Source organism: Culex quinquefasciatus, chromosome 1, assembly GCF_015732765.1.
Source record: "Culex quinquefasciatus strain JHB chromosome 1, VPISU_Cqui_1.0_pri_paternal, whole genome shotgun sequence".
Classification (NCBI taxonomy): Eukaryota; Metazoa; Arthropoda; class Insecta; order Diptera; family Culicidae; genus Culex; species Culex quinquefasciatus.
The window spans coordinates 102,429,569-102,454,645 of record NC_051861.1 but is presented as its reverse complement, the minus strand read 5'-3'; the positions used below and the strand labels follow the sequence as shown (position 1 = coordinate 102,454,645).

The following is a 25,077-nucleotide window of genomic DNA, read 5'->3' as shown; positions in this document are numbered from 1 at the left end:
ATTCATTTTTTAAAATTAGTGCCCTTGTCTGCCCACTTTTGAAAAAATATTTTTGAAAAGCTGGGAAAATTCTCTATATTTTGATTTTTTTTTTTGATACGACCTTTAGTCACAGTGATTCTCTGTGATGATATCCAAATCATCAATTAATAAAAATCTTGATTTTTTAAACTTCAAGTAGTCTAAAATCGAGGAAAAATATCCAAATTACACGCTTTTCAAAATTTCACCCTATGGTGTACATTGCCGGAGAATGTGTCATATATTAATTATTTGAAAACTGAAATATGCCAGCTCATAATTATGTCTCAAATCTCAATTACACAACTCGACATTTTTGAAGTTGATGTCAGTATCATGTTCAACAACCATGCGTTCCCTCAAACAAGCAACCATGCGCACACCCTTATTTTTGTTACCCCCATAGATTAACGTGGGTGCGCATGGTCGCTTAAGATAATTCCATAGAATTTGAACCCAAACTTAAAATTTTATTTATTGACAGGGAATCAACTAAATTTCAATTCTGTCGATTGGAGCGTGTTCAGGGAGCCCAAATCTATCATACCTTGACGAAACTGAGGCGTTTACTGACATCAACTTCTAAACTGTCGAGTTGTGTTATTAAATCAAAATTCTGTGAAGCCATCGTTGACAATTTACATCAATCCATCAAAATGCTGCTAAATTTGGGAGGGGCCTCAAATTGATGTTTCGCCATGGGCGCCTTGGAGCCAAGGTCTATATTTCGGATTCACTGAATGAAGCTACAAACAATTTTATTCAAAATATCTTTTTTTATTACTTCTTATAGTCTGCATTGCTTACACATATCGCACTTACAGGATATGGATTCTGCTGTTCGGCTCTCACCCAACTTTTGTCTCCCTAAAGTATTGCTGCCAGGCACAGCAAAAAACCCTCTTTATACACAACTTACATTTCTACTACTTTACACAAACGTCTGGGACGGGTTCGCAGCTCTAATAACACCTAACACAGGAGAATCTCTTCTTGTTTTGTTGATAAAAATCGCTACGTTAAAGTTTTTTTGTGTCTGTTCTGTACAAGTTTGCTTCCTTATTTTAATTTTGAATAAACTAATAAACATGACATTTTTACAACACTGGGTGAGCATTTGTTTAGATTTTTCTAGCTTTATTTTGCTTGTTTGGGAAGAATGTTGTTTTCTTTCTGCTTGGAATGTGAAATTTCATTAGCCTATTCATAGATTTTTGCTCCCCACATTGCGTTACGATTTGGAAGGAGAATATCACTTGTTTTATTTTTGCAAACATTCGCTCGCATTCTAAACAAAAAAGGTTAAAATAACTGAAAACTCGAAACAAGAAGGACTAGTTATTTGATAACCAGGTTGCACAACTTTTTTTTTGTCTTTTAAAAAGAATCTTGATCGCGGAAACAGAACAGTTTAACAGAACAAATTCCGGATGGAAGTCGACGGTGAGTAATCTTGTACTTATCACAAATTACATCTTAAAAACTAATATGTACAACTTGTCGCGCAGGATACTTAAGCGTAACACAAAAGGTAAAGTTTTAAAACAAATGTACAGGCTCTTATCGACTAAACGGTCTGGAACTTAAGCACTTAGAGATGACACTTTGTAAGGGCGGTTTTGTTTGTCGTTAGCTACACTCTAAACAAGATAGGAAAATAACACGTAACAATACAACACGAACGAAGGCGTGGGCGCGCGTTTTTGTCTGTTTACTCTAAAGATGATCGATACTAAAAACAGTGTGTGGTAAAACTACTTCAAATTTGCTACACATTTGATACACTTGTTGGTTTTGCTCGTTTTTTTTTCTTTTTTAGGAAAATGGCGTGTTCGTACTTGTAGTTTTGAAAGATTTCCTTATCAGCTATGGCAGTTTCTCGTTTCTTCCAATTTTAGACCTTTTTGATTTTTTATTTTTCTCCCGGGAAAGGGGCTGCGTAAAGCTAATTTTTTTTTGTCTCTGGACTTGATAGTCAACGGGGTTTGTACTGGGTAGGAGTCCTACAGGTGTTTTACTCGGATCATTGGAACTGAATCGTTAAACGGATTTTGAAAAACCGTGGTAGATTTTCTTGAAATATTTCGTTCGCATCTAACTGTCCAAAATCCACCAAAGCATCTACCACATTGCTTTGCCAACGAATTATTTCAAGAAAATCTACCACGGTTGATCGAAATCCGTTTAACAATACGGCTTGAAACAGCGTGACGGTTTGAGGGGGTGTGAAATATTTCAGCTGACGGGCGCTGTCAAAATACACGCTCATTTATAATAACTAATTTTTGAGATAGTTTCGCTAAGACTTCGTCGAGGGAGGGGGAGGCTGAGATTGCTCAATGTTGTCCACGCTCCATACAAAAAAGATTTTTGTATGGACAACGTTAAAAAACGAGATAAAAAACCATTTCTGAACACTTTTTTTTCATTTAAATGCAAAAAATAAATTGGCAAGACAACACTTTTTGATGGATCAACTTTCCCTTTGGAACGAGCTAATGTTATTTTTTTAAATTGATTCAAAAATAATATCACAAATTTAAGCTTAATTTTCTATGAGATTAATACATCATCCTTCAAAATATCTTTTTTTATGTAAAAAATTAGAAAATGTGAAATATTTAACAATATTCAAAACATGACAATTATCAAAATTATACAAATTTCTGTAATTTCAATTATAAAAAAATCTCAAATGGTTTACAAAAACCGAAATTTTAAAAATTGAAAATGAATTGAAAATTTTAACATTTGAAAAAATATTAAAAATTATCAAAATATTAAAAATTATCAAAATTTTACGAATTTTAGAATTTCAAAATAAATAAAATCTCAGAAAAACCAAAATTAAAAACAACTTTAAAATTTTCAAAATCTCAAAGGTTTAAAAAAACTAAATTTCAAAAATTGATTATAAATTTACAATTTTACAAATCTCAAAAGGGTTAAAAAATCCAAAAATTTGAATTTGAAAATAAATTTATTTTTTTTTGTAATTTTAAAGATATTAAAAACATCAAACAATTGAAAAATATCAAATAATTTAAAAAAAAATAAAAAAAAACTTTAAAAAATCCGAACTAAATAAAATTACTTTTTTTGAAAGTTACAATAAATCTTACAATTTTCAAATATCTTAAATTTATTTTTAAGAAATAAATATTAGAGTCGTTTGGAATAAACTTCAAGTAATATTTGCTACGGCATAAAAATTAAACATAAAAATTAAAGATAATATAAATAAATTAAATTCAGCAAATTTCAATCTGTAAAAGAAATAAAAAGCTAATATTTATTTAAAAAACCAAGGATTAAATTTTTTAATAAATTCTTGATATTTTTAAAAACTTCTAAAACGTATAATTTGATCCTACAATTAATCCTTAATTGCCGATAGCATTGTTCACAGCAAAAAAATCATTTTAATCAAAGCAATGACATTTTGTGCGACCACAAATGGATAAAAATGGATTTTTAAATTAATGCTGAAAAATAAACTTCACGGGACCATAGTTACTCGATGGTTAGAATGTTGTCTCATTTGTTTTGCTTTTAAGCCAATGCCAATATTTTCGAAATTTGTTATCTCTCTGCTCTGGCCGGGGTCATCAAAAACATCTAAAAATATTTGCAACATCCCAAAATCAAACAAATGATCAGAAATGGTTTGAAACGTGTTTTACACGTATTTTCAAATTAGATAGATAAACATTTAAAATTTCAAAACTTAAAATATAAAAATTTATAAATTCTAAAAAATTTAAATATAATATTTTTGAAAGCTTAAATTTTTAAATTACGAATTTAAACAAATGTATTTTTGAATTTAAAAATGTCTGAATTTAGGAATGTGGAAACTAAATCCAGAGTTTTAAAAAAATCAACTTTCATTTTTTGATCTCAATCTATTTGGATCGTGAGATGATAACATATGATTGAGTACGATAATCACACAAATTCGAGTAAATTTAACTCATTTGAGTTTTTGTCCCAAATATGAGAAAATTTGCAAAATTCCAGAAGGGTTTTGAGTTGGCAAAATCTGAGGCAGAATAGCTCAGAAATTAGTTTCTTTAGACACAGACCAACCGATGTGAATTTCTTGTTAAATCAGACCAACATTTTGCTGCCAAAATTGTTCATAAAGAAGCTACTAAAATTATTAGATTCATCTATTCATTTTGCTGGATTTGTTTTAATATTGCTAATTTTGACCGCTTGTGCCAATCAAACATTTGACAGAATAGTTACAAATTTGGGGGATTTATTTGAATCGTTTCATCGGTAAGCTTACTCTTGACGATGAAAAGGTAGTTTGGTGAATATATTGGAAACATTCTTCACAAAAAAATAATTCCACATGTCAGACTGTCATTTGACGAAAAAGTGACAAACTCTGTCATATTTTTACCGACATGTAAAAAGCACTTAAATCTGACAGATTCCCCCTTTACTCTTTTCTGAGTAGGTTCGGTTTTGACGAAAACTGAGTGATTTTGAACGTGCGTGTACGCAAAAGCACCCGTCACATGAAACATTTCAAACTTGAAAGGCGCTTGAAACGATTCACTTGGCAGCTGAAACATTTCAAGCGCCTTTTGCAGAAAAAGAGAGAGCGCCGCCGCGCCTTATCGCCGCTTCGACCCCCCTTCCTCACCCTCCTCACTCTCACTCACTATTGCGCTTACGAAGCGCCAGCTGCTGCCCTCCCCGTCTCCGCTGCTGCTGCTGCTGCTCTTCGGCTTCGGACTTGGACTCACGGTCCAGGTTCCGCTGCCGCGCCGACCTGCGTCGCTGCTGTCGCTGCAGCTGCTCGGCAGGCTGACCCCCCGGCCGCTGTTAGGAAAACGGCGGGGTGTCGCTCTCCGAGCGGATCTGGCGGATGCGCACGTCGTCGTACGCGATCGTGAAGATGCTCTTCTTGTCGGTGAGCGGGTGGCGGCGGTTCTTGTTGTGGAGGAGCGAGTTCATGGCGATCCCGGAGTCGTGGTCGTCCTCGAGGGTGGAGGCGTTGAGGGTTTTGGTGGTGGGAGGGGGGTCGGAGGGTCGGGGGCGGGGTTCCTTGACTTCGTGCTCCTTGATGGGGGAGGGTTTGGAGGCGGAGGAGTCGACGATCTTGATTTGGACCTTGTTGTCGCGGTTGACGATGGGGGGCGTTTCCGGGTACAGGTAGTGGGGGAGCTTGTCGGGTGGGGCGGGGGCTTGGGAGTTGGGGTCGTACTCGGCTTCGAAGCGATGTTCGGAGTGCTGGAGGAGGGGATGGCTGGTGGCGTCGTTGGAAGACTGCGATTGCACCTTCTTGGCCATTTGGATGTCTTCCTTGAGGAGGCGCGCGTCCTTTGGAGGTGACGTTCGAGGGGCTGGTTCCGGCTTGAACTTGGGATCGTCCTCTTTGGAGGAGGAGGAAACAACCTTCTTCCGGACTATTTTCTTTTCTGTTTCCCGGTAACCCTTCTTGACTTCCTCGTCCTTCCCAAGATTGTGATACCAGTCCATGTACTTTGCCGGAATGTCCTGCTCGAGTCCCTCCTTGGACAACGACTTGGTCATCTGGAGAGGCTTCGGCGCAGGTTTTTTCACCGGTCTCGACGGGGACTCCGAAGTCGCGACCCTTATCCGGGTCGTTTCCTGCTTGTTGTCCTTCCTGGATATTCGCTGCTGAACGCCAGCTCGCGGCGACACCGTCACCGATTTGGACGTCTTCGTCACTTCGTACGTGTAGTCCTCCACGTCCGAGTTGATCTCGTCGTCCAAGCTGTCCGCCGAGAAGTACTTTTGCATGCCCTCCTTGTCCGACCCGTCCGAGTCCTCGTAATATTTGACGTTCTTCTTGTAAACCTTCCGCCGCTTGTCTTTCTTCCTCGTTTCCTTGTCCTCAAGCGAGTCGGAAATCTCTATCAGCACGTCCTTTTTGAGTCGCTCCTCGTTACGCTTTCGCCGCAGGATGCTCGCCCTTGTTTCGGCGTGCTTCGGCACCGGCCGTGGCTCCTCCTCCTCCTGTATCGGCGTCCGTATCTTGCGCTTCACCGATTCCACCGTAATGAACCGTCGTCCGCTTTTAGTGCCGTTCGTATCGCTGTCGGTCTTGTACTTGGTCTTCTTACGGGTGCGCTTCCGCTTGATCAGATACACTCCGTCCGGGCTGTCCGGCGGGCTGTACTTGACGTACTCGTACTCGTCCTCCGAGAGTGAGTCGTCGTTTTCACTTTTCGTACGCCGTCGCTCGACCTTGACGGGTTCGGTTTGGGTAGCGGTCTCGCAGTCCGTCTTTGTTCGAACCCCTCCGTCTGCGATCTTCACCTCCGCGACCCCGTAACCGCTTGGCACCTCGTTCGGAATCGTCTGGATAAACTCGTGCGTTTCCCATCTGCTTCCCATTCGCCTGCTCCTCAATATACCTCCCTGCTGGTTGCGGTACTCTTCTCCAGCGATGTTCTCCTCCCGTTCTCCAGCAATCTCCGCGTTCCCATCCTTAATATAATCTGCCGCATCGACAATCCCGCGTCAGCCCACCCTGCCGCTAAAGCTGCTTCAAGAGTCCATCTCGTGCCGCCGCATCGAGTCGTCGTCAATCTGCGTCTGCTGGTGCTGGTCCCGGTCCCGGTGCACCCGCTTCAGCGACTGGTACTCCGGATCGTGCTCGTCCACGTCCTCCACGTACATGTCGCGCGCGACCTGCTCGTTGTTCAGCAGGTTGCTGCGGGAACGGTGCAAACCGTCACCGCCACCGACACCACCGCCGCCATCCTTTGCTGATTTGGATTTGTATTCATTTCTGTCACCGCCACCGACACCACCGCCGCCATGTTTCCAATTTGACACACACTTAAAAAAGTTGCAAGATAAAACCAGCATGCTGACCGCAGTGGCCACCCCCGACTACTGAGATTTTATGACTTCCCCGCCAAGGACGCGCCGAAACCGGGTCAAGGACATCCGGTAGGCATGTTCCGGCGCTGCAGCACATGTTTTGCTGTGACTATGCTGACTGTGTCAAAAGGTGAGCTTATGCTCGTTTTGTGGTCATACTTTTAGTTTAATGTTAGATTGAGCGGATTGAGCAGAGTAAGACACAGTCAGGGTAGAAATAAGTCACGTTTTAAGTAATTGTTAATTAACTTTTTATTTGTTGTTTGAAAGTTACAAAGTTTAACGAATATTGTTTCGAAATCAAGTTTAACAGTGATTCTGCAGTTTAACATACTTTGAATTGCATTCTTTTGGTCTACATTCACTAAGTTAACATTTTGAATAAATCTGAGCGGTACATAACATTTTGGAAGATTTTCTTTAGACATTTTATCGCTAAAATTTAGCGCCTATTCCAGGCTGAGGCTGGTGGGTCTCGTGGCGCAGGGGTAGCGGCTTCGGCTGCCGATCCCGATGATGCTATGAGACGCGGGTTCGATTCCCGCCTTATCCACTGAGCTTCTTTCGGATGGTGAAGTAAAACGTCGGTCCCCATTTTATCTCGTAATCTACGCCTTCTACGACCAAATTTATAAAAAGCATTTGAGCAAACCTTCAAAAATCAGTTTTTTGAACGTGGCAATTCAGGGTTAAGTTTTAGAGAAAAGTGATACTGGGAGCACTTTTAGAACTCAAAAAAACGAACATTTTCATTTTTTGACGAGTCAATCTGGACTTGAAACTTGTAGCCAAATTATGGTAAAAACGTTACTTAATTCACCCTTAGGTGGTTGGCGCCTTCCTCACATTTGAAGGGTGCCATCCAAAATGCAAAAATTGCGTAAATAACACTTAAGTGCTTATAACTTTTGATAGGGTTGTCAAATCTTCAATGTTTTAGACGCGTCAGAAAGTTCTTTTGAATACCCATTCTACGATAGGTCGCATGATAGATCCGCACAACGTTTTCATCAAAATATCTGAGATCCGGCCTCGAAAAAGTGCGTAAATAACACTTAAGTGCTTATAACTTTTGATAGGGTTGTCAGATCTTCAATGTTTTGGACGCGTTGGAAAGCTCTTATGAATACCTATCCAACGATAGGTCGCATGAGAGATCCGGACAACGTTTTCATCAACATATTTGAGATCCGGCCTCCAAAAAGCGTATAAATAACACTTAAGTGCTTATAACTTTTGATAGATTTGTCAGATCTTCAATGTCTTGGACGCGTTGGAAAAGTCTTTTAAATTCCTTTCTGAAAATGTATAGCATGACGGGTTTTCTTACAAAAACCACCCTTTTTACAATATTCCGGACTTTTGTAAAATCGTTTTTTAGCATAACTTTTAAAGTACTTAACTAAACTACATAATTTTTAATAGCGACTTATGACGCCAAAACGGGCAAAATCGGTTCAGCCAATGTCGAGATAATCGAGTGACAATTTTTTGATCAACATCCCACCACACACACAGACATTTGCTCAGAATTTGATTCTGAGTCGATAGTTATACATGAAGGTGGGTCTAGGAGGTCTAATTGAGAAGTTCATTTTTCGAGTGATTTTATAGCCTTTCCTCAGCAACGTGAGGAAGGCAAAAAGGTGTAAATTTAAAACTTTAATATCTCGAAAAGGCGCACGCTGCAAAAATTTCAGGGGTGTTTTTCTTTAAACATGAGATATCTTCATTTGAAAAAGTCTAATTTTCAAGGGAAAACCATATGGGACCACCCTAACGAAATTTGAAAATTGACAAAATATATGTCGAAAATCGATTTTTTGGTCATATTTTTGGGTTTCCATCAAAAAATATTATTCAAACCCAAAATATGGCCAGTTTTAAGTTTTTAATTTGCATCTTTTTGTCAAAAAATAAAAATGTTCGTGTTTATTTAGCTCTACAAGTGCCCCAAACATTACTTTTCTCTTAAACTTAACCCTGAATTGCCACGTTCAAAAAACTGATTTTTGAAGGTTTGCTCAGATACTTTCTTTAAATTTGGTCATAGAAGGCGTAGATTTCGAGATACAATTTTGGTGTCTTCGACAAAGTTACTTGAATTGGCAAGCCCAACAATTTTCTAGAAGACGAAAAAAATCCCAAAAATATTCCTGAAAAGTTAGATTTTCAAAATCATCCTAATCATGAGCCACCCTAATTTTCAACCAAACCAAAAGTTGCCCCTTGTCATTTGCAACTCTTCTGAAGACACTAAAGCTCCAAAACTTCACAATTTTTCGGAAAATCCATTTTCCACTTGATTTTGCGATCTGGACCACTGTACAGTGGTGTCAATGTCTAATCTTTTTCTTCCTCTCATTTGAGAAATCATTGGAACAATTTTTAAAATAAAAGTCAACATTTTTCATAAACAGAAGTCAAACAACACATGTTGATTGGAATTTTAAAACAGTTACAAATCTGCCATTTCTTAACCTCTCGATTCCCGGGAAATTTGGTCAAGACTCCCGGGGCTTTTTATACTTATGAATATTGAAGAAAAATAATATAAAGCCAATCAGCAACATTAGATAAGTTATGATTTATACAAAGAAAAAATAAATAAAATCATATCAAAGTTTGATTGTATGAATGCTTCTGTAATTCGATAATTCAAAAAGAATAAAATTATTCTTTGTTTAACTGAGCGCTGAAGCTCACTCAAATAGCAGATAAACGTCAAAAAACAAAAACAAACCAAAATGACCGAGGGGGCAATGGATGCATAAATCAAGTGTAATAAATAAAACATTTTTTTAAAGTTTTTATGAAGTTTCAAGTCACAATTCAAGAAAACTCGGAAAATTAGCTGTGGACATTTTTTTTGTAATTTTTAATTTTGTATTATATTTAGTAAAAGGTTTCCTCGCCATTTTTCCTTCAGCCCAGTTAGCGAGCAGCTCTCGGTAACTGGGCATTGTTTAACTGGGCGCTCGGTAACTGGGTCGTAGCTCAGTTAAAAAGCAGCAAACGTCAAAAACCAAAACAAACCGAAATAACCGAGGGTTTAATGGATGCAAAAGTCATGTTCAATAAGTCATGCATCGGTGGTCCCCTCGTAATTTTTCGTTCAGCCCAGTTAACGAACAAGTACTGAATAATATATATAAATTTTCTTTAATATAAAAAATGTGTTATTTTGCTTCAAAAACTAATTAAAATTGCAGCGACGAGTTCAAATTTTCATCCAGAGTAGACATGTTGACAAAAAATCGAAAGCGATCGAAATATGACGATGACAATAGAGCGAAAGAACAAAAGGTCAAAAATGTTTAAATTTAGTATAACATTGTCCGATTTTTGTCCGATTTAGTCTTTTTCGATTCGTCTTGGAGTCTTATAAGATAATATTGAAAATTATGTTGAAACAACGATTTTCACTAAAGTCCGGAAGATAATGAAAAGGATGGTTTTTGTAAGAAATCTCGTCATGTTATACATTTTTAGACAGTTTTTAAAATGACATTTCAACAAGTCCAAAAAATAAAAGATCGCTGGAGCCAACATTTCGAAAAAAAAAAATGCCGAACTTGAAGAGCTGTTCTGAGCATCAGGTTGCTCAAAACTTCAATTATATAGCAAAACTTGCGCAAGGATTTGTTCTACACGGTAATGATGATGAAAGTTAACGCATTAGTGGCCAAAGTGTCTCAAAAAATAGTCATTTTTGAAAAAATGAGCCATGGTTTGTGTGCTCTTTATAGTGAACCGGATCTTTTGAGCGCCTCGTTCAACCTTTTGTTAATGCGAGTTATATCGGCACTGGCTGACTCGATTTGGACCGTTTTGGTCTCATTTGATCCATCTTGGGGTCCCATAAGTCGCTATTGAAAATGATTAAGTTTAGTTAAGTACTTCAAAAGTTATGCTAAAAAACGAATTTAACAAATGTCCGGAAGATTGTAAAAAGGGTGGTTTTGTGAGAAACCTAGTCATGTTATACATTTTTAGAAAGGTATTCAAAAGACCTTTGCAACGAGTTCAAAAGATTAGAGATCTGACAACCCTATCAAAAGTTATAAGCATTTAAGTGCTATTTATGAACTTTTTAGAGGCCGGATCTCATATATTTCGATGAAAACGTTGTTTGGATCTATCATGCGACATGTCGTTGGATAGGTAATCAAAAGACCTTTCCAACGAAATCAGTAGATTGAAGATCTGAAGACCCTATCAAAAGTTATAAGCACTTAAGTGTTATTTATGAACTTTTTAAAGGCCGGGTCTCAGATATTACCTAGCATTACACTCAAAATGTGAGGAAGGCATAAACCACCTAATGGTGGATTAAGTAACGTTTTTTAGACATTATGACTTTCGATCTTTTGACTCACATCCCCATAAAAAGGGATTTCAGTATAATATCGCCAAAATTTAAGTAAAATGAAAGAAAAAAAAACAGGACTCTGGATTAATCGTGATACTACCTCAACTAAAACGCTAGTTGGTCATTAGCGGGGAGTTTTTGTCAAAATAGGTACTACTTGAAATGGATCAACCTTCGAGTAAGACGAAGTCAAAAGTCAGAAATCAAGAAATTGTGATTAGAGTTGTGTTATACGATTATTTCATGGCAGTTCTAGTCTGGTGCTAAATAGTTTTGAAGAAGTAGCTTAACATTTGAATTAAAACTAGTAATACTTTTAGATCTCTAAATACTGTTCGTTACGTGAGTTGGAAGTAATTTCTGGGTAGCGACGCTCTACACTGGGATTAGTACTAATACTACGCCTACATTACACCTCTTTTGCACGTTTTCTCTCACACAAACACCACATTCATATCGACCATTTTGCCGTCGGCCATTTTGTCCACACTCTTTCCACCATCACCACCACCACCATCATTCTCCTAGTACCTTCGCACCACCACTAGCCGCCGCGAGCAGGGGGGATCTACTAACCTAATCTTAACAGTCTGCTCTTTCGTTTTACCACTACCGTCGGTCATCGTTTTCTTATCGCTGACTCCCACCATTCTGCCACTGTCGCCGCCGCCGCCATCTTCGTCGTCCTCGATCGTGTGCCCTCGGTTGTCATGGCCTGCTGCCTCTGCTAGTGCGGCTTTGTTAGCGTGTCGTCTTCCTCTAAATTCCCAACGCGTCGGCTTGGTACGGGAATCGGACGATCTATCCGCCGACCAGGCTTCTCTTCGTCCCATCCATTCCGCGACCTTTTGTTTTTGGGGTTGGGTTTTTGTTTCGCACGCGCGCCCACCAATACACCAGAACGTTGGAAACGTCAAAACAATAAAAAAACGGAGAGGGGCGGAAGAAAAAAAAGAAGAAATCTTTCGTTTAGTAAAAAGAGTTGAATATTGGGAAAGTACAACAAATAGAAAAACCAAAGGACAAGATATTAGTGGCAAATGAAAGAGTTAAGCGGCTCAAGGTTAGTATACTTCGTTCAAGGTTAGTAGCACATACCAAAACAAAAACAAAAGAAGAGGGAATGAAAACAGGACAGAAAGCGGTACAAGTGTACAAGCAAAACAAAACAAAAGAGGAGAGAACAATAGCGAGCGCGCCCACTCGACGAGACGAGTGAGAGAGCAAGGAACAAAAGAAAAACCAGAGCGGGGAGAGAATAAAGAAAGAGAGAGAGAAAAAGTACGGAATCACACATCACTACCTGAACAGATTTTGACTGTTTTCCAATGCCTTGCTCTCTGTGAACAAGGTGCACATCATCTTCGATACTATTGACTCTAATTACTCTTTTTCTACACGCGTGTTGTGTGTGGCGTTTTGGTTTTTTTTTTCAGGTTAGATTTTCGTGAAGGATTTTTTTGGTTTGGTTTGGTTTGATTGTAATCGCGGATCAGTACATCAGTGTGTGTATAAAAAGAGAAGAGAAGAAAAAAAACAAAGAGAACAATCACGATTATTGTTTTAGTTCTGGGGCTGGTGCGGTGCACTTTGAATGGTTTGCTGACTTTGATGGTGGTTGTGGTGGTAGAATGATGTTTATTATGGTGCAGAGAACAATAGATAATGATGATGGTATTGGTGATGTGGCGGTGCAGCGGAGGTTGAAGTGGTGGTGGTGGCATTGGTATTGGTGAGAGAGGTTTTACGTGCAATAGAAAGGAAGCGCTTAGTCGATGATACACGAGAGTGATAAAACGAACGGAAAATTTACTGAGAATACATTTTACTGTTATTTTTCTACTAAACTAATCTACTTTTTCAGAAAAAAATACTGTGCTCAGTTCCAAAATAATCTAAAAACATACTTGATTGTTAAATTAAATTTATTAAAAACCAGGAAAAATATCGATAAAATAAAATAAAATCGCCCTCAGGGATACCTTATAATTCGATTCCTTAGGCAAACATAAGTTACTTTCAAAATCGTGAGCGAAATCGGTTAAGGGTTATGGGTAGATATACAGATCGTTAAAGTTGGTGAAAAAAATATTTTCATATAAAAACGTCTTCTCGTCAGGGTTGACTCGGATCGTTTTGCGGTCTTCGACAAAGTTGGTTGCAATTGTTGCTTTTCCCATACATTTTTGCAAATTTTTCTTTACCGAATTGGCTCAAAATTAGCACAGTTTCTTATTTTTACTTAAAGAATATTAAGAGATACCCCCCCTCTAAATATTTTCCAAAATTTAAATTTTTCATTGCCACCATAGTGACGCCTAATAATTATTTATTTAGTTAATAACCCAAGTAACACCACCTAGTTTTATGGAGGTTTATGGTAGCATCTTGATTGCTTATAAGCTTTATTTCGGCAACCAATAAGCAAAAGCTAACAATAAGGTTCTAACAAGGTTTTATGCCTCGGGCATAAAACTTGGTGAAAATAAAAGCCAACTGGCTTTTGATAAGGTTTTATGAAAGTTTTAAGAGAGTCTTATAAACCAGATGGCCATACCAAACGGTTGTATCGCATGCTCCATTAAAACCAAGAGTGTTGTAGCTGTCAAGTGCCATAAGGAATGCAAAAAGCTCACTTAAAACCATAAGCTCCTAGAAGAGCTTTTAACGCAACCAAATAGCATCGCTTAATAGGAAGCTTAACGCGTGGTCTGATTCGCGATTAAAAGCTCAAAAATTCCGACAGATGGCGCAAAGCATCGAAGAATGACGATTCAAATTTTCGCTGTTCGGTTACATAGGAATGCAAACTAAAAATTGAATTTACAGCTCTTAGAACAACTTTTGAGAAAAAATTCAAGTAGTACGAGTGTAAACTTTTTGCCCTCTATAAATTAACGCAAAAAATAAATTTAAAAAAAAAATAAATTTGAAGAAATAATATTGTTTAAAATGATAGAGCATCAAAAGTTAACAAAGTATCAGTTCGAATTTTTGCTCAAAAGTTGTTTTGAACGCTGGAATTTAACAAAACAGAATTCGCATACATAACCTCAAAGGGCGGAAATTTCAATCGACATTCTTCGCTCTGTTCTGCTACTCAACACTAGGTGTCGCATGTCGTTAAGCTTATGAATGCCAATTGAATATGATTGACCTCCATCTTGGCAAAAAAATGGTTCGAACACGGAACCGGTTGTTGCGTTTGAAACGGAATTTGATTTTTACGATTTTATTCTTCAATGCTTTGCGCCATCTGGTGGAAATATGGAACTTTCAATCAGTGGTGGCGCCATCTCGCAGTAAAAATTAAAACTACACTGAAACCACCTGAAACGAACGGGGTCACTTTTAAGTTTGACGCCCTCTCTACACGGAGCTCACACACACACTACCAAACGTACGACTTGATAGTATGTGTGAGTCCCGTGTAAAATGTGACAGTGCGTCACTTTTTAATATGACTTTGTCATATTATTGCATGCTCCTGTGCGAGTTGGCCACGAAAAACTTTCAATTCTATGCCTGCCCTATACTACTCTACCACATTGATCACACACAAAACTGTGGTAGGAAAGTATTTACCACTTACTGCGATCAATTTTTGACAGTTCGACGCCAACTAAATATTTACAAAAATCTACCGGTAAATCAGAATCACTTCAACAATATAACTTGGGTTGGCATTAGAGTTAGAGCATACGTGGTGGCTTTTGTTGTAAATTTCGAGATTTGTGAATAATCACATATTGTCTCGGAATTTGCAAGATAGTTCCAGCTGACACTTTCATTCGATTCCAAGTGCGGGCCAGTGAGGATCAATTTTTTTGCAAGTGCAAGTATTAATGTTTGATTATTAAATGAATACCCACGATTTGTGACAATTTCCGAATATTCTTATCGTGATCAGGCCAAAAATATTCACATGTATTTTTTTACATTTTTCAGTGAGTACGGAATCGGAGGAGTCGGAGCGGGAAGCTTGGCACCGGAAGCCCCAGCGAGACGCATCCCGGCCCGGAATCTTAGCAATGTTCGAGACCGAGCTCCACGAATTATTGAACAACACAGCGAAGCTTAAAACGTACGAGCGGCAGAAAGAACTGGCACCAGCGAGTTATTGCAAGATCCCGGAAAGGACAACGGTCAGCCAGAAAAAAAAACACGGCATTCTAATGAAGAAGGAGCCAGCTGATGAATTCACCGATGTACATGAACATGACTGCTTTAGCAATGCCGTATCCAAACCAGTTCATTGGCCAAATTTTGGGTGTCGGAGGACAGCGTTTTCTGACAAAGAACATGGACCAATCTATCAGTGGTATCAGTCCAAAATTTATGAAGATGTCAAGCGTTGTCATTGGCGTCACATTCTAGGTACTTGAATCATACTTCCCGAGTAGAGATGATGTCTGTAACGCAACAGTTGCCGTTCTTACGTATTCTGATGAAAAAGATGCCTGAACCTATCATCGTAACAGTATGTATTGAGACCGAGAAGATCAACAACCACAGAGTTGACTGAATTGATAAAATGTTTGCTTCTGGTTTGAAGACAATTACAAATATATCAATTTTAAAAGCAATCTTCCCTACGAAAAGTTGTTTTAGCAAGGAAGGAAAAGGATTACAAAACAAACAATTCTGCTAAATTTAAACATAAAAACCTCGAAATGTGCTCTCGGCGGGTGTGTAAAATGTAAATGTGGGGTTAGTGGCAGTGGAAAAGGTAGAAAATTAACTATGAAAAGAGACTGAGCTCCAAAACAGAACCAAAGAAACAAAACAACCAAACAGCTGTGTTAGTGGAGGAACGGGAAATTCGACTCGGAGATGGTCTCCTTCAACGACATAGCTCTTGAAGTGTGTGGTATGTGTATTCTTTTGAGGGGGGGTTTTGAGGGGGAATTTTGAAGAAAACCTACCTCGTGGCCGCGTACAGAGGGCACCACGGACAGATGCAGCACAGCAGCAGCGTTAGGATGCCCAGAGCCAGCAGGATGGCGAGGAAGATTAGCAGCCAGAAGAGCACCCGATTCTCCGCCTTGTAGAGGATCTAAAAAAATTAGAAGAGGTTAGGTTGTGACCTTCGTTTCCAGACGTGACGTGACACTCACCGCACTCCGCTCGTCCTGGCTGATGGCATTCGTCACGGTTCCGTTGACGGACAGTCTTTGCTGGATGCGGGCAATGTCCACCACGGAGTCACCATCGTACAGGATGGTCGCCAGGACCAGGCTGCGGTCCTTGCTGTCGCCGCCGATGTCGGTGGCCCCGGGCACCGCAGTCGTGCCGCTGTACGGTCGGATCTCCTGAATGATGACCTTCCCGCCTGTTACATCCGCGAGCGTTTCCTGCACCTTGGCCCGGTCCGGATCGTGGCCAGGCACGATGAAGGTCATCGTGCGCGTTCGGCTCTCCGGCGGGTACACACGGATCGTCGTCGTGGAGAAACGCACCGGCACGCCCAGATCGAAGGCCCGTGCCGTCAACACGAACACCTCCGACTCCTGTTGACCCTGTTGCTGACTAGTTTGACGCCGTTGGCGAGTGGACTTGGCTCGACGAACCAATGCCGACGTAAGCTTCAGTTCTCCAGTGATCGGATGAAGCTCGAACTTGTTTTCGTAATTGCCGTAGATCAGCTCGTACCGAACCTCATTGTTCGGCGCCTCGGCATCACCATCAATCGCTTTGATGAACGCCGGCACGGTAAAGTTCCGCAAGTTCTGCGACAAAATGAACTCGTACAAACTCTTCTCAAACGTCGGAGTCTCGTCGTTCACGTCAATCAACCGGATAACCAACAGAACCTGCGCCCGATTCCCAATCCCGTCGTCATCCCGAGCCTCCACGTACAAATGATACTCCGGCATCAACTCCCGATCGAACCCGTGGTTGCTCGTCGCCACCGTAATGACCCCCGAACTCGGATCCAAGTTGAGCGAAGTGTTCTGCGGGCCCAAAATCTGCGTGTACCGGATCTTCCCGCCCAGCCCCGTGTCCACGTCCGTGGCGTGAACCTGCACGACGCGCGTCCCGGCGGTCATGTTTTCCGGCAGGTCGACGATGTAGTCGTTCTGCTCGAAGACGGGCGCGTTGTCGTTGACGTCGGAGAGGTACACCGATACGTTGACCGCGGCGGACAGGTTTGTGGCGGGGCCGAGCTCCTGTGCGACGATCTGATGAGTGAGGGTAGAATGAAATTTGCGTTAATTTTTTTTCCCGAATGAAAAATTCTTCATTTATTATAATTCCTAAAAAATCTAAAATTCCGAAAACTTTCAGAATTTTTTAAATTTTTTTAATTATTTTCAGAATTATAAGAATTATTATATTTTAAGATATTGAGTATAATTTATACGAAATTTTTCTGAATCTTTCTGATTCTTTAGATTTTTTCTGATTTTTTTTACAATTCTCTTCATTTTTATGAATTTTCCGGATTTTTTCAAAATCTTTTTGAATTTTTCTGAGATTTTCTATTTTTTTCTTAACTTTTTTTGATTTTTTCTGAATTTTTAATTTTTTTTTATTTATCTGAATTTTTCTGATTTTTTTTTATTTTTTTGTTTTTTTCTAATTTTTTCTAAATTTTACCGAATTTTTCTGATTATTTTTTAAATTTTTTCGATTTTTTTCTGAATTTTTCTGAATTAATTTGAATTTTTCAAAATTTTTCTGATTTTTTTGAAGTTTCCTTATTTTTTCTGAACTTCTCTGAATTTTTCTAAATTTTTCTGAACTTTTCTGAACTTTTCTAAATTTTCCTGAAATTTTCTGAATTTTCCTGAATTTTTCTGATTTTTACTGAACTTTTATGAATTTTTCTTAATTTTTCTGTTTTATTTCTGAACATTTCAGAATTTTTCTGATTTTTATGTTTTTTTTTTATTTTAAGAATTTTAAGAATTTCAAGAATTTTAAGAATTTTAAGAATTTTAAGAATTTTAAGAATTTTAAGAATTTTAAGAATTTTAAGAATTTTAAGAATTTTAAGAATTTTAAGAATTTTAAGAATTTTAAGAATTTTAAGAATTTCAAGAATTTTAAGAATTTTAAGAATTTTAAGAATTTTAAGAATTTTAAGAATTTTAAGAATTTTAAGAATTTTAAGAATTTTAAGAATTTTAAGAATTTTAAGAATTTTAAGAATTTTAAGAATTTTAAGAATTTTAAGAATTTTAAGAATTTTAAGAATTTTAAGAATTTTAAGAATTTTAAGAATTTTAAGAATTTTAAGAATTTTAAGAATTTTAAGAATTTTAAGAATTTTAAGAATTTTAAGAATTTTAAGAATTTTAAGAATTTTAAGAATTTTAAGAATTTTAAGAATTTTAAGAATTTTAAGAATTTTAAGAATTTTAAGAATTTTAAGAATTTTGAAAATTTTAAGAATTTTAAGAATTTTAAGAATTTTAAGAATTTTAAGAATTTTAAGAATTTTAAGAATTTTAAGAATTTTAAGAATTTTAAGAATTTTAAGAATTTTAAGAATTTTAAGAATTTTGCGAATTTTAAGAATTTTAAGAATTTTAAGAATTTGAAGAATTTGAAGAATTTGAAGAATTTGAAAAATTTGAAGAATTTGAAAAATTTGAAGAATTTATAGAATTTTAAAAATTTTAAGGATTTTAAGAATTTTAAGAATTTTAAGAATTTTAAGAATTTTAAAAATTTTAAGAATTTTAAGAATTTTATGAATTTTATGAATTTTAAGAATTTTAAGAATCTTAAGAATTTTAAGAATTTTAAGAATTTTAAGAATTTTAAGAATTTTAAGAATTTTAAGAATTTGAAGTATTTTAAGAATTTTAAGAATTTTAAGAATTTTAAGAATTTTAAGAATTTTAAGAATTTTAAGAATTTTAAGAATTTTAAGAATTTTAAGAATTTTAAGAATTTTGAGAATTTTAAGAATTTGAAGTATTTTAAGAATTTTAAGAATTTTAAGAATTTTAAGAATTTTAAGAATTTTAAGAATTTTAAGAATTTTAAGAATTTTAAGAATTTTAAGAATTTTAATTAAGAATTTTAAGAATTTTAAGAATTTTAAGAATTTTAAGAATTTTAAGAATTTTAAGAATTTTAAGAATTTTAAGAATTTTAAGAATTTTAAGAATTTTAAGAATTTTAAGAATTTTAAGAATTTTAAGAATTTTAAGAATTTTAAGAATTTTAAGAATTTTAAGAAATTTAAGAATTTTAAGAATTTTAAGAATTTGAAATGTTTTAAGAAGTATCAGAATCTGTTTAAATCAAATTACTTCCTAGCAGTGCAGCCAGTTTATCAATGTTTAAATCAAAATTATAACCAAACAAAAGGTTCCTTACCTGAAAGTGCACATACTCCGCCGCCTCGTAATCCAGCATCACGTTGTCCCGCACTCGAATCACAAAGTTCGCGTGCCCCTCGGCCACATTCGGCGAAATCTCGAACGTCCCGTTGTTCCCGATCAGCGTAAGCGAAAACACGCCGTTCTTCCCCGCGTCGTCGTCCATCACCCTTGGCGTGTACGGATCGGTAAAGGACAGCACCGTCCCGGGGGCTGCGTTCTCCTCCAACCGTGTGACGTAACTGGGGAAAGATAACAATCGTCGCCGGTTATTGATTTGGGTCATTAGTTAAGGGGTTTAGGTCAATTTCCGGCCTTGCGTGCAGATCGTCATTAAACAGATAGCGGGAACAGTGGAGGTTCGATGGTTTGACAACGTCAATGTTTACACAACTTTCTTGTTCTTGGTTGTCAAACCATCGGCAGTTTACTGTGTCATACTCACTGGTCATTTTCAAAGTACGGCGGCGAGTTGCTGCGTTCCGGTAGGAAAAACGCCAGCTGGACGGTGGTGGCCATCGCCGGCGGTTCGTCACGGGCAACCTTGACCTCCTCGGCGATAACGGTCAGCAGGACCGGATCGCCAACGTGCGTGAGCGCCAGGATGTCGTCCAGCGGGCGAAGCAGCGAGATTTCACCTGAATATTGATTGATTTTAATGAGTATTTTTTGTTTGTTGACAACTTGAACCCGCACTACTAACCGCTAGTTTCGTTGATTTCGAAGAACGACGTAAACGGATTGCCCTCCGAGACCAGTCCGTACCGGATCTCCCTGGGAACGCCCTTGTCGCCATCCTCGGCGTGGACTTGCAGCACCTGTGGAAGCAATTCCCATTAGTTGACAACACTGCACTGTCAACAAAGCGCCATCTTACCTTATCGCCCGGAATCAGTCCCGGCGGCAACCGCGTAACAGGTGGCGCCACCGTAAACACCGGCGGAACGTCCTGCACGTCCTCCACGATGATGACCACCTCCAGGCCGGCAATGTTCCGCGAGTCCTGCCCTGGTTCGGCATAGGCGTCCTGTCGAAGAATAAAGAATGGCAGCCATTAAAGCCGGATAATAGAGTTATCTACGTGCGCATGTATTGCGTGTACGTACACGAAAAAAAAGTGAGGTTAAATTTTGTACCGTCCAGCAAAACAAATGGCGTGCTAGTGTGCGTGAGAGCGGGCTTAGATAACTCTATAGACAACGGCGCGATAATTACAGCCCAAGGCCACGCCGAGAAATGTCAAAAATCAGTGCTGCCATCAGTCAGGCAAATTAGAAACGCGCGTTTTAAATGCCACAAAGTAAATTGATTACATCGTGTTCGATTTCTATTAGCGTGTGAACACACATATGCGAACGATTTCCGAAGGGAGCCCGCCGCCGGCTACGGAAAAGCAGATGTAAATTTATGCAAATCCGCAGCTCTGGTTAAATTTTATTTCTGTTCCAGTTCCATTTCCACTCGTCGCCATTCATCTACATAATTAAAAGCGGCGACGCCGTCGGAGCGCCTTGCGCTGTCATTTGCCAGGTCCATTAGCGCCGCGCAGCGGCCGAAAGTGGAACTGGTTTGGAACACAAACTACAATCATCCCACGCGCAACGAAAACGGTAAGGTTATGGTCACGGCAAACGGATCGTAAACAAAGGAACGGAAAAGGTTCTGGAGTCATAGAGTTCGATTCGAGATTGCGTGACGCTTTGACAATTCCTCACCTCACCTTTAGCTACCTTGATTTCGATCTGTCAAACAATGAGACGTACTCAGTCTTGCTTGCAACTCTATGTCAAAATCGAACCACAATGATTGTTATTGATCGCGCGATGATCGACAGCAAAAGTGTGTGTTTCAAAGACAAAGGTGTAATTCAAAATCATAGGTTATGGTTACACGCGTTACAATCCAGGTGTGAGAATAGTCACTTTTCCCACAGGTTCTCACATTGCAGGATGACAAATGACAGCCGCGATCGCGGGCAAAGTGGCGCATTTGTACCGGCGCGATAGGTTAAGGACTGTGAGAGGGTTGCTAATCACACGGTGAGTTAGCGACGCGATGTCCTGCTTAGAACGAACTGCACCGGGAGATGATTTGTGGTGACAAGTCAAGGAGTATTGTTTGGCGTGTGGCGTGATTTATGGCCTTTCCGCGGGGTTTAATGAATGAGTGTTTGGAGCGTGGTCACATGTGACACGTACGTGCGACGGACCCCGCGTCCAGGAACAGTTTTGAGTAAGATGAATGGTACTGGCGGGTTGTGGAATAAGGACCGTTTGACCAGTGGAGAGCGTTTTAATTGGATCGAGGCAATGATTTTATAATAAAGTTCTTAGAAAATTTGCGATAATAGCTAAAAAACAAAAATGTCCTCAATTTTTATGAATGTTTTTCACTCTCAATCAGTAACACATTGTTAAACTGTTGCAAATATTTTTCAAAGTGTATGTCGCCGACCTTCATATTTTTTCTCGAAAATCGGGGAGTAGCAAAATATTTTTCAGAAAATTACAAAAATCCAATGTAATAATAACCCAAATTCAAACTTGGCGAAAAATAATAATATCGTGATTATGAATTCGGTTTTGATGTCAAATTTTGGCATTGACCAACTGAATTTATTTTTTCATTCTCTTGAATTTATAATTTATTTATTTTTATAAAATTTGTATTTTATATAAATTTGTATATTTTCGAACTCTTGAATCTCTTAAATTTAATGTTTTTGCATTTTTGAATGTTTGAATGGTTGAATGTTTTTGAATGTTTTTTTTTTATATTTCCTACTTTGGAACATTTTAAATTCTGATTTGCTATTAAGTTTTAGATTCTTAAATTCTTAAATAAATAAGATCTTAAATTTGAAAATTTAAAATTTTTGGAATCTTAATTTTTCTGAATTTAATTATTTTTTGATTTTAAAACAATTGTGTTGTTGAAGTTTTAATTTTCTGTATTTATAAATATTAAATGTTTCATCATTGATTTTTCAAATTGAAATATTTTGAAATTTTCTATTCAATTAAAAAATCAAACTGAAGAGTTTTTAGGCATTTAATTATAAAATTTTAAAAGTACAATTAAAAAAACCATTGATTTTTGATTAGTTGTTTTTATTTAATTTTAATGCTTCTTATTTTCGAATAAAGATTGTTTTATATTAAGAATTCTAGTACTTTTAAAGTTATTTATTTCTGAATTTTTTAATATTTTAATTAAAAAAATGTTTTTATTCAATTTTTTGGTTAAAACACAAGAAATTTATACTGTCAATGTATCAAGTTCAATATTTTTAATTTTCAAATGTATGGATATTTGTTTTTCTGTGATAAAAGAAAAATAACAGAATTCAGATTTTTTTTCCTGTTTTAAAAATTGTTAATGACGGAATATTTATATTTTTAAATGCTTTAAATTCAATTTTTTGCTGGTAAATTAAATGGAAATTGTTATGATTTCGCCCCACGCTTTTCTCTATGTTTTACTTTAGGCTATTGCTAATTTTATTTCAAGTTTCCTAAAAAATTAAGAAATAAAAGTCACTATACGTTTTATCACATTTTTAACTTTTATTTTTTTCGATTTCACGACTTTTCTTACATTTAAACTTCTGAATTTGAATTTGTAATTTTTATTCCTTAATTCATAAAATGCTGAAAATTTAAGTATAAAATTTCAGTATTTTTGTATTATTAAAAATTTGTTTGCTTGAATTTTTAAAAATCAGTATTTTCATATTTATTATTTAATGATTTTGAAATGTTGGAATTTTTAATCAGAAATATTTTTAATTTATGAATATTTTTTTTTAAATTTTGAATATCTTTATTTCAATTTGCTTTAAATTTTCCAAGCCATTGAATGTTTCATTTGAAATTTTTAAATTTTCAACATACAATTTAAAACATTTTTACCTTCGCAATTTTGATTAATTGTTTTTATTTATTCCTAAAATTAAATTTTGATATCTAGGAATTTTCATATCATTTAATTTTCATATTGATTTTTTTTGAATTTAGAATTTTTGTATTTTTGAATTAATCAATTTCTGAATTTTCAGATCTTGAAATTTCATTACAGTTCTTTTATCCATTTTTTTAATTCAAAAAAATAAAAATTTCTTGATTGTGTTTATTTTTTTTAATTTTAATTGTTATTTTATTAATGGATATTTGATTAATTTTTTTTTATTTTTTATTTAATTTTTTTCAATGTTTGAGTTTCTCAATCCGTTTTTTTGCCGAAAATTAATAGACACATCTAAATTTTTACTTATTTTTAATTTTATGGAAATTTAATTTCTTTTAATTACTGATTTTTTTTATTATTGTTATGCCTTTTTTTTGTTTTACTTTGAGCCATTGCAAATTTTAATTCAAGTTTTTGTCCTCCCAAGCATTTTGTACCCCCAACAGCATGGTGCAGACCCGTAATGCTATGCTATGCTATGCTTTTTGTCCTCCCAAGCATTTTGTTATATTTTTTGCTCCAAAATTATAAAATCTGCCACTTTTTTTGGCATTTTTTTGCCATTTTGTTAAATAATTTATTTATTTTTTTCTAAAAATTCTCCATTTCGGGCTAAATATCAATAGCTCAAATCCCCCCATACCTTATCTCTGGAGCAACATTTGAAAAAGTTGCATAAGCATTTTGACTGCTAGAACTTTTTTGCAAATTCCGATACAACAGGTAACTATTTAACAATACCTGGAGTGATAAAAGGTGGCTGGGAAGGCCAGCGCTATTGTTTTAAATTTCGAGTTTTGTGGAAAAGATACCGGTTGTCTTAAAATTTGCAAAATAGTTCCATCTGTCAAAATGCTTATCTGTCCTTTTCTCGTGTTGCTCTAGATCTTATCTATATGCCTAGGCTCCGTTTGACAGCTGTTTGTTTTGGACATGAAAACATGCATGCTTAAAGATTATAACTCGCTTTTGAGGAGAATGACAGGTTTTATTTTAATTGAGATTATTAAGATAACAGGAACTCAATTAAACGATATTCACCTCCTTCAATTTGTCACAAAGAAATTAAATCTGTTTCATGAAAGCTGATTAGTCATTCGTCTTACTTTCAAATAGTTCATCAACTGCAATTGACTCGTTACGACAGCCAATTACTGCAAGGCAATTGAACTGAAAGCAAAAACAAACACACCGCTTGACAATAGGGTAGTTAATTGTAAGAAAAAACAAGTCAACAAAACCAACCCACGTGGATGCAACAGACCCCCCAATGGGGCCCATGTCCGCGCATTCCAGGGTCCTCGTATTTGTTTTTGAGCTGCAACCAGCCCCAAAGCAGCACTTCAAAGCAAATTAAATTCAAATAGATCAAGCTTTTGACACATGGGTACGCTAAAGAAACGCCGCCATTGCAACGAATTTGATTGGATCAGTCGCGAGTTGCAGACTGCAATTTCGCAGAACATATTGATCCGTGCGCGCAGATCTATGCGGCGCGAGTTATGATTAATC

The 25,077-nt window shown here is 37.0% G+C and overlaps 1 protein-coding gene across 1 annotated transcript in view; it reads right to left on the bottom strand.

Annotated features, from left to right (window-relative positions):
• Positions 1 to 777: 777 nt before the first annotated feature.
• Positions 778 to 25,077, bottom strand: part of LOC6040719 (cadherin-86C) — a 313,005-nt gene continuing 288,705 nt past the window's right edge. The window contains exons 8-18 of the mRNA XM_038266437.1: positions 20,477 to 20,626; positions 20,303 to 20,417; positions 20,045 to 20,237; positions 19,598 to 19,841; positions 16,381 to 17,445; positions 16,189 to 16,319; positions 12,567 to 12,657; positions 11,840 to 12,108; positions 6,555 to 6,796; positions 4,679 to 6,503; positions 778 to 2,024 (exon numbers count right to left, since the gene is read on the bottom strand). Of these exons, the coding sequence (XP_038122365.1) occupies positions 4,861 to 6,503; positions 6,555 to 6,796; positions 11,840 to 12,108; positions 12,567 to 12,657; positions 16,189 to 16,319; positions 16,381 to 17,445; positions 19,598 to 19,841; positions 20,045 to 20,237; positions 20,303 to 20,417; positions 20,477 to 20,626 (4,143 nt within the window). The 3' untranslated portion in view covers positions 778 to 2,024; positions 4,679 to 4,860. The remainder of the gene's footprint in view (positions 2,025 to 4,678; positions 6,504 to 6,554; positions 6,797 to 11,839; positions 12,109 to 12,566; positions 12,658 to 16,188; positions 16,320 to 16,380; positions 17,446 to 19,597; positions 19,842 to 20,044; positions 20,238 to 20,302; positions 20,418 to 20,476; positions 20,627 to 25,077) is intronic.